Source organism: Bison bison, unplaced genomic scaffold (assembly GCF_000754665.1).
Source record: "Bison bison bison isolate TAMUID 2011002044 unplaced genomic scaffold, Bison_UMD1.0 scf7180017864105, whole genome shotgun sequence".
Classification (NCBI taxonomy): Eukaryota; Metazoa; Chordata; class Mammalia; order Artiodactyla; family Bovidae; genus Bison; species Bison bison.
Window position 1 is genome coordinate 1,291,194 of NW_011494677.1, and position 9,347 is coordinate 1,300,540.

Below are 9,347 nucleotides of genomic sequence, written 5' to 3' on the forward strand. Positions count from 1 at the left end.
AGGGGGTTTAGGGGTCAGAGAGATGGGGAGCAAGGAGGGGACCTGGTTCTCGGAACCCTCACCGAGGGGTCTCCACCCCATCCTCCTTGCCCGGGAAATCGTGTGCGAGTTTTGTTTTGTTTTTTTTCTAGGGATGTAAGGCCCCTCTAGGGCAGGTCATAGGTCCCTAGGGGATTTGGCCAAGACTGCTCTAAGGGACAGAAGCCAGAATTGCTTTCTGTCCCCCTAAACAGCGCGGAACTCAGTGCCGCTCTGGTTCCCAGGATCCCTGCCCAGTGCCCTGCAAAGTTGCTCACTTCCTTGCCGAGGTATGCCTGAAAACCCCAAGGAGGCACCCCCTCCATGGCACTGGGCAAACTTGGTGCCACCTAGGCCCTTGCCTCTCCTGCCTTTTTTTTTTTTAATGGCCACAAGGTCTTAGTTCCCCGATCAGCAACCTCAGGGCACGGTAGTCAAAGCACCAAGTCCTAACTACTGGACCACCAGGGAAGCCCCCCGCCTCCTCTTGTGTCTTGGGAGTGTGATCTCCCAGGACCCTGGACCCACCCTGCATCCACCCTGGGAGAACAGCCTTTGATGTCTTTCCCCCACCCCCGGAGCCCTTCCCTACTGCAAAGCTGACAGATGGAAGTGCCTACCGCAGCATGGGTCGCGGGGCAGGCGGGGCAGCGTCCCCTTCTGGTGGAGGGGGCGCCCTCCAGGTGAGCTCCTTGTGGAGGACGCGGGCCTTCACACCCATCCAGAGGAGTGTAGACAGTGAAGAGTAGTGCAGGGTGATGCCCACCTGTGGGGTCAAGGGGTGAGGGCTGGGGGGCGGGCCACCCTGAAGCCTCCGCCCACAGTGTTCTCCCCTGCCTCCCACGTGCCCCGCCCCCAGCTCCACCCAGACCCTCCCCAGGGTTGTGTCCCTGCTGATACCCTCTCTACTTCCAGCCCAGGGCTCTCCTCCACATGCCAGGGTGGCTCCATGACCCTGTCGTTGCTGCCGGCCTCGTCCCCGACTGCTCTTCCATTGCAGCCCCCCCACCCTTCACTTCACTCTGGCTCCTAGTGTCTCTGCTTCTCACCACCCCCCACCCCCAACAAGGCTGGGCCCAGAACCATGGAGCTGGAGCCCATGACCCGCTCCCACTTCCGGCCTGTGTGCCTCCCTCCTCTGTGCCCAGGCTGCTGGCACCCATCCTGGAGACCCCAGCCCTTCCCCTGCTTACCGCCTGGCAGACCATCTGGTAGTTGGTGAGCGTGATGCCTCCCGCAAATACGGCGGAGGTCATGGCCATGTGGAAGCACAGGTTCAGCAGCATGTGCCAGCCCTTCCGGGACACGTGGATGGAGCTGCCATAGAAACAGTGTCTAGTTAGTGGACTGCGCACCCCAAGGTCGGGCCTTTGGGCTCTCAAGACCACCGGGAGAGTCGAAGAGAAGAAGGCAGACATCGGTGTGCGTGCGTGAAATGGGACAGGCACCTTAAGCCCCAGACGTGTTTTTCAACCTCAGAATGCTCGCAGGAAATGCTGGGCAGGAGCCTGGGTAAGGGACACTCGCCAGGGCTGAGCGATCTCCTTGGCCTTTCCTGCACACCCACTCCCCCTGCAGGAGCTCACCTGTGGTTGAGGATGTAGGTGATGATGGTGGAGAAGAGGCAGAGCAGCAGCAGGGCCGTGCAGGGGTACACGACGGGGTGCAGCCCTGCCCCAGAGCCCCCCGCCTCCCTGGGGAAGGCGCTCAGCTCCTGGAAAGACAGGACAGGGAGTGAGCAACAGGAAGCCAGGGGCCGCGAGGACCCCCTGTGGGGTCTGGGCTGGTCCCCCAGGCCGGTTCTCCCCTCCCATGCCCAGTCAGCCTTGGGCCCCAACTTTGGCCCTTTGCTGTCCAGGTAGCAAAGATGGAAGCACCACCACATTTACGCTTAGAAAGTTGGTCTAGGTGGCATTTCTGACCTGGCTTTCTGGGAACTTTGCAGGTTCTCAGCCTGAAAATCGGAGATGAGGAAAGAGGAAGAAGGTACTATCTATGGTAGAGCCGGACACCTGCTCAGGATCTGGGAGTGCGGGCTATGACGTGTGGTGCAGGAGGTGAGGGGCTGGACAGTCCTGGGTGGGGAGGGGGACAGAGGGCAGACATGCCCAGGTTCATTTTTCACTTTAACAACCCGGTGTCAGAGCGAAGGATGTGGAGACCTGGCCTGGTGGTTCCTTAGCCATCTCTCTCGACATGGGAATAGAGGACCTCCGTGTCTGTCTTTTTTTCCTTTTTTTTCCCCAAAAGCCTGTGGGGCTTTTTTCCTTCCCCCCTCCCCCCACCCCCAAAAGGGTCTGGGGCTTCCCTTGTGGCGCAGACAGTAAAGAATCCACCCACAATGCAGGAGACCCTGGGTTTGATCCCTGGGTGGGGAAGATCCCCTGGAGAAGGGAATGATGACCCACTCCAGTATTCTTGCCTGGAGAATCCCCATGGACAGGGGAGTCTGGCAGGCTACAACCCACAGGGTCGCAAAGAATCAAACACGAATTATCAATTAACACGTTCACTTTCCTGATAGAGGGCCTGAGGACCTCCCTGTCTCCTGCAAGATGGAGAGGTGTGGGGCAGACCAGAGGGCCAGGTCCCCGTGAGTCCTCCCCACTGCGAGGCCCAATCAGGGACCATTCTTTCCGTATTTCCCTGTGGCCCCAGGTGGTCAGGGGCTCTGCCGCCCTCCACACCCGGCGCCCACTCGGCTCACCATGAGCACGGCCACGTTGCCCAGGTGCTGGCAGTGCAGGGAGCTGACGTTGGGCTGGCTGGAGCGCAGCTGGCAGCCCTCGGAGCGCCAGCCCCCGGGCCCTCCTGGCCCCTCCTGGCTCCACCAGGCCGCCATGGGCTCGGCCCCCTCAGCCCAGTGCCGCAGTGAGACGGCCACCGGCTCAGTCAGGTTCCCCACGCCGCAGCCACCTAGGGTGGGAAAGGGAGGGGGGTCCACTCAGGCCCAGGCGGGTGTGCGGGGGCTTGGGGGGGCCTGGGGGATAGAGTTAGATGCCACATGCAGGCCCGCCTCCCACCCCAGAGCCTCAGCCTAACTGGGGAGCTGCAAGGATGAATCAAAACAAAGGCATGGCGAGCTGGTGGCAAAGGGGTCGCAGTGACGTGGCCAGGAAGGGAGGACTTGGGGGTTGAGGACAAGAAGGTGGAAGGTGACACCGAGGGAGCAAAAGCCGGAGTGAAGGGAAGATACAGGAGGGCAGGCACCCCGGGCGGGGAGCTGGCACACCCCGGGGAGGAGAGGCAGGCCCACGTGGGTCTGTGCTTGGAGCCCTTCGGAAATGTGAGGAGTCTGGGATGTGAAACTCCGGGTCCGCGGAGCCTTTTCTCCACCCGTCCCTTCCTTCACGGGACGCCCCTGTCCAGCATCGTCCTCGGAAACAGGGCGGGGGGCCACCGTCCCCTGCCTCCAGGGGTGAGGGCAGGGCCAGGCAGGGCGGGGTCCCGGGCCGCCCCCAGAGTGGGGTAGGGCAGGGCGCAGGCCCTTACTGGTCCCCGCAAAGATGACAGGCGTGGCCACGCCGCGCCTCCTGCCAGGTCCTGTGGCTCCGGGGCGGGAGGTGTTGCCGAGAGTGCGGAAGAGGCGCCCATTGCGGAAGACGAGCAGCTGCAGGGGGCAGTCTGGGGGCGCCGGGGGGGCCAGGGCCGCCGGGGGCGTCGAGAACAGACTGGGCGGCAGCTGGATGGAGGCCAGGGCCACGCTGTTCTGGGGGGGACACGGGAGTTCCTCAGAGACGCCCGGGGTCCCTGGGACTCTGCTGGCCCCCAGGGCCACCTCCACATGTCTACTCCCCTGCCTGCGTCCCCTCACGCCCCCGGCCCACCCAGGCACCTTGCCTCCACCGCCCCCACCTGCTCAGCACCCTGCCTCCCTGGCGCCCACCTTGATGTGGAAGGCCGACAGAGACACGTTGGGCCTGCCGGTGGTGCAGCGGAAGCGGAGCTGTTGGTCGGCCAGGGGCTCCGTCTCGGGCGACGGGCTCTGGCCGGGGCCCGCGTGCCGCGTGCCGGGCATGCCCGCCTCCCGCCTCTGGAAGGCCGTGCAGGTCAGGCCCACGTAGCTGTGTGGCTTGATGAGGTAGGCCTCCAAGGCCACGTTCCTCGAGTTCTAGGGACAGGGACCCTGTCACCCTCTCCTGGCCTGCTCCTGCTTGAGACCACAGACCTGCTCCGACTGACCCCTGGTCCCTTGCCTGTCGCCCAGGGCCCGGGAGCCCCGAGTCGGCTGTGGAGTCCCCCCAGTGCTGTTCCGCCCTCCCTCCCGCTCACTCATCCCCGACCTTGCAGCCAGCTCAGCTCCCCACACACCCTGGTCCTCCTGCCCCGGCTAAGCCGGAGAGCAGGGTCCATGTGCCCCCTCCTCGCATCTCCACCTGTGCCCGGAGGAGATGCGGTGGTCTCCTTGTTGACTGTTAGTATTTCACCACCCTTCACTGGAAATGTCCCCTCTTATTGGGGATCTGAAGTCTCCATCAGCCCCCACTCCATCCCAGTGCTGCCCTCTGCTTCCAAACCCTCCTCCTGTTCTTCTCCTCCCTGCCCCTTCTTGTATTTCCGTCTGCCTAGCCCTTCAACTCAGGGCTTTCCCAGGTGGCTCAGTGGTAAAGAATCCTCCTGCCAGGCAGGAGAGGTGGGTTCAACCCCTGGACAGGGAAGAGCCCCTGGAGAAGGAAATGGCAACCTCCTCCAGTGTTCTTGCCTGGAGAATCCCATGGACAGAGGAGCCCAGCGGGCTACGGTCCATGTGGTTGCAAAGAGTCAGACACACCTTAGTGACTAAACAACGACACAGCCTTTCAACTTGGTTCCTGGCACGAAGCCTTGGGTAACTTCTGTGGTGTCACTGGCCTCCCTGTGCTCTGCACTGCCCCTGACAAGCTGGAATTTGATGCCACATGACTGGGATGGGACCCTAGTCATGTTCGGGTTCTTGATAAATCGGGCACACGGCTGGCCCACACTTGGACTTGCTCCTGGATGATGAGGGCTGGGGCTGACCCTTGTCACCTCTAAGGCCCCTCCCTGTGCCTCCCTGGTTGGGGCAGCCTCCCAGCTGGCCCATGGTACCACAGAGATGTGCTGGGCGTGGGGGCTCAGGGCAGCTCCCCCAATGCGCTCCAGGGCGCCCACGATGCCGCTGCAGGCCTTGTCCTCGCGCTGGGCCAGCCACAGAAGGTGCTCGTCCACCAGCATCAGGTTGCTGGCCATGTCCACCATCACCTCCACCAGCTGGGGGCGGGAGGGGAGAGAGTCACAGCGGGCAGGAGCAGGGCTGGGGTGAGAGAGGCTTGAGTGGTTGAGGGGGAGCGGGTGATTTCCAAGGGACCCAGAGACCTGACTGAATCTCACCTCTTTGATCTGGTCGACATAACCCAGAAACTTCTGGATCATCTGAGCCACATAGACGACGTCCATCATGTCAGAGAAGCTGGCGGCCTCGGCCGTGTACACTCGAAGTTGGTGGGCCAGGGTCAGCGCGTTGGAGGCGTTGATGGGCATCTAGGTTGGAGACGGGAGGAAAGGGCACCATCCAATCTGGCTCCTTCTCCCCCAAAATGCCCCCCAGGAGCCCCCTTCTCTGTGCTGACACTCGGCGATGGGGCCTGGGGAGCAGGATCCTGCCCACGTCTGAGTCTGATCCTGATGGGAGAGGCAGATGTAAAGAGCGAGGTCTGCACGACTCAGGCGCCCTCCGGCTGCACCACCCCTAAGGACAACGGGACGACCTCACACTTTCCTCTTAAGACGGACCTTGCTGTACTGGGGGACAAAGATGATCGGGGTGGCCCTCCCGTCCCAAGTGTGGCCCTGGGGAGTCTGAATCCCCTGGAAGAGGAGACAAGCACGAGACACGGTGCTGGCCCCATGGCTCCTCGCCGTGCCTCCCAAGGACGCAGGGGCCCCCAGCCCCGTGGGGCCAGCCAGCTTCTCCCCTTCCCCTTCCCCTTCCCCATGGCCTCCACCCCCGCCCCGGCCTCACCAGCACGAAGGTGTAGAGCACCCGGGTGATGTCGTTGGTGTACAGGCAGTGGGAGTAGTCCCCCGGCTCCCAGCGGCCGGCGCGGTCGCACCGGCGGGAGGCTCGGGTGCCAGGAGCTCCCCCGCTCAGGGGCACCGAGGTGAAGGGGTACTGCAGGCAGGACTGGTAGGCTGTGATGCCAGCCAGAGTTCGTGGCCACCTGGGGGCAGAGGTAGAGAGTTGCCGATGACCCAGGCTCCTCAGGACCAGGGTCCGTCCCTTCTCTGCCCTGAGAACTGTGAGGCCAGATCCCTTGGGAGCTGGAGGCAGGGTCCAGAAGAGGCTGTGTGGACTGGAGTTAAAGGGCTTCCCAAGCTCCCCCTGAGTTCTTAAGCTGTGTTTGTTGGGACAGTGCTGTCATTGCTACGGGGCTGGCCTTGGAGTTCTGAGTTCAGGTCACTTATACTTTCTGGGCCTCAGTCTTCTCAGCTGTAGGATGGGAGAATAACACCTTCCCTGACTAAGGGAGAGGCCCCTGGGATATTAAAATGTGACATCTGTCATGGGAGAGTTTTGTCAACTATGCATATAGGGAAGCGACTGCACCCCCCCCGCAAGAAAAACCCCAAACCCCTGTTTGTTCTGCACAGCACATCTTGAAGGGTGATTTTATACAAAAGGATATATGGTCTCTCTAAGCACATCAACGAGACTTGGAGCTGAATGACAAGAGAAAGTGTTTTCTCCATCTTAGAGCAGGTCGGGGGACTGTTCACCCGCATCTCAGAGGCTGGCTGCGGGGGCAGGGGATGGCCAGGGGTGTCCCAAACCTGAAGTCCCCGCGGTTGTTGGCGACACGCTCAGCGGGGCAGTAGGAAGCCGAGGTCTCCAGCACCACGATCTCCACCTTCTTGCTGGCGTTTCCCTGGACCGTGGACACGGAGCACTCCCATTCGCCTGAGGCCCACACGCCGATGTGAGACAGGGTCAGCTCGCTGCGGGCGGGCGGGCAGGCGGGCGAGGGCTGGCTGGAGGCGCTCCTGGCGGCCACGCCACCCTCCCTGAGCACCCGGGTGCCGGCTTCAGGCTCTTTTCTTTTTTTTTTTCGGTTGAGTCATTCAAGATCTTAGTTTCCCCACCAGAGATGGAACCTGGGCCCCCGGCAGTGGGCCACCAAGGAAGTCCCCCAGGCTCTGGGCCAAGGGTATGGGCTCATACTCCTGTAACGCTGGCCTTACGACAGTGTTTTTCTGGGCTTCAATCTCCCCACCCTCATCATGGAGGTAATAAAACCTCTCTTGCAAGACGTTTGCAGAGAGCAAGTCCAATAATACAGGTGAGACCCTCTGTATCCTTGTAAAGGTACTGAAGAAATGTCAGATTTAATCAGTTTTTTTCCTATCAGGCAATCTGTAGGGCTTCCCAGGTGGCTCAGTGGTAAAGAATCCACTTGCCAATGTAGGAGACTCTGATTTGATCCCTGGGTCAGGAAGATCCCCTGGAGAAGAAAATGGTAACCCACTCCAGTATTCTTGTCTGGGAAATCCCATGGACAGAGCAGCCTGGCTGCTACAGTTTCTGTGAGGTTGCAGAAGAGTTGGACATGACTTAGTGACTAAAACAATTCAATTTGTATCCCTCACGCAGACCATTTCTGACTTAGTTCTGGATCTGCATAAACGTGCCCACAGATATTCCCAGGAGCAGACCAGCTCCTGTCGGGGGTGGGTGGGTGAGGGTTCTGGCTTCCCCCGCCCATGCTCTGGGCTGAGAAGGGGCTGCGGGGCCTGTACCTGGTGATGAAGGTGCAGTCGTGGACCAGGCTGTCGGCCAGCAGGACGCCCGCCTGCTCGTCGCCCTCCACGGGGGCCCGGTTGTGGTACCAGCGGATGCGGGTGTCGTTGCCCAGGTAGCTGGCCGAGCACTGGAAGGGCAGCCGGTCGCCCTGGAAGACCACTTGGCGGAGGGATGGGATGAGGTGGTGTGTGTGGAGCTCCAGGGCCCCCTCTGCGGGCGGGGACACGGGGAGTGAGCCTGAGTGTCAGGTGAGGACCAGGCCCCTCTGTCTGGAGCCCACTCTAGTTCAGAAGGAGGGGAGGGAGTGTCTCCAGAGATTAAAGCAGAGGAAAGGAGCAGGTGGGTTTTGAACAGTAAAAGTGCTTCTTTCCACAGCATGCTTTATCACCCCAAGAGGTGGGACCAGATGAAAAACATAAACCAAGCAGCACTCCCCAAGGAAGTTTAGAAAATCGGATGGAGGATGGGTCCCCAGTGGGGTCTAAGGGAGAGGACGCCCTGGAGACCAAGCCCACCGCCTCAGGAGCCTTGAGGGCTTGGGTCTGCTCACCACAGCGCAGCTGGGCCTCTTGGAGGCCGGCCAGGGCCTGGGCGTGCAGGGCGCTGGGGTAAGCACAGAGCGTGCGCTCCGACAGCTGCAGGGAGCGGTTGCGGGCCCAGGGAAGCAGCCAGCGCAGGTGGCAATCGCAGGTCAGGAACTCGGTGCCGAAGTCCCTGCAGAGGGTGGAGGGACCCAGGGTAGAGCAGAGGGGTTCCCTGGGCTCCCGGGGTGGGGATGGAGCCCCAGGGAGAGACTGAGGCCGGAGAGGGCAAACTCCGTCCGGTGTGTGGGAGCACCCTGCGGTGCTCTGTGGCTTCGCCCAGCCCAGCGTCCGCCCCGCCTCCTCAGAAGGCTGGCCACGTGGTCGCAGTGCTTATGTGTCCCCCTCCTGGCCGAGGAAGGAAGCAGGGGCCTGGGGAAAGGGTACTCACACCGCCTTAAGGGCTGGCAGCTCATCAAAGACCCCAGGTTGCAGACTGGAGAAGATGTTTCCAGATATGTTTCTGCAGGGGAACAGGGAGACGGGATCTTAGGTTCTCCCTGGGCTGGGGGTGAGCCGTGAGAATGCAGAGCCCATGAGGGTCTGGGGAGCCTTCCCTCGAACCGCTCCCCGGCTCCCCGCCCCCCACACCACCCCCGGCCCCCCACCCCACCTTCCCTGCCCCGCACTCACAGTCGGAGGAGCCTGGGGAGGCCCTGGAAGGTTCCGGAGGTGAGACAGCCGATCCGGTTGTTGGAGAGGTCCCTGGAGAGACACGCAGACCCTCAGCATGTCGGCCACGTGGCCGCACACGGGTCCACGCGTGAGGGACACATGTGTGAGGCTGGGGCTTGTGTAGGGAGCGGAGAAAAAGGGGATGGGGTTGGGGCGTGAAGTGTCAGCCCCCCGACCCCGTATGTGCGGTGAAGAGGGACGGTGGGTGACTGGGATCAATGGGACCTCCTCCAGGGATGTGGGGCCAGGGCAGGGGGTGGTCAGGACACGCCACTCACAAGCGCTTCAGCTCCCCCAGACCCAGGAAGGCGCCG

The 9,347-nt window shown here is 62.1% G+C and overlaps 1 protein-coding gene across 1 annotated transcript in view; it reads right to left on the bottom strand.

Moving 5' to 3' along the window:
- GPR124 (G protein-coupled receptor 124) overlaps positions 1 to 9,347 on the bottom strand; it is a 46,638-nt gene that overhangs the window by 289 nt on the left and 37,002 nt on the right. Inside the window, exons 6-20 of the mRNA XM_010838849.1 lie at positions 9,312 to 9,347; positions 8,992 to 9,063; positions 8,750 to 8,821; positions 8,328 to 8,491; positions 7,774 to 7,987; positions 6,811 to 6,975; positions 6,002 to 6,200; positions 5,371 to 5,520; positions 5,089 to 5,250; positions 3,905 to 4,129; positions 3,511 to 3,727; positions 2,726 to 2,934; positions 1,605 to 1,732; positions 1,212 to 1,335; positions 639 to 784 (exon numbers count right to left, since the gene is read on the bottom strand). Of these exons, the coding sequence (XP_010837151.1) occupies positions 639 to 784; positions 1,212 to 1,335; positions 1,605 to 1,732; positions 2,726 to 2,934; positions 3,511 to 3,727; positions 3,905 to 4,129; positions 5,089 to 5,250; positions 5,371 to 5,520; positions 6,002 to 6,200; positions 6,811 to 6,975; positions 7,774 to 7,987; positions 8,328 to 8,491; positions 8,750 to 8,821; positions 8,992 to 9,063; positions 9,312 to 9,347 (2,283 nt within the window). The remainder of the gene's footprint in view (positions 1 to 638; positions 785 to 1,211; positions 1,336 to 1,604; positions 1,733 to 2,725; positions 2,935 to 3,510; positions 3,728 to 3,904; positions 4,130 to 5,088; positions 5,251 to 5,370; positions 5,521 to 6,001; positions 6,201 to 6,810; positions 6,976 to 7,773; positions 7,988 to 8,327; positions 8,492 to 8,749; positions 8,822 to 8,991; positions 9,064 to 9,311) is intronic.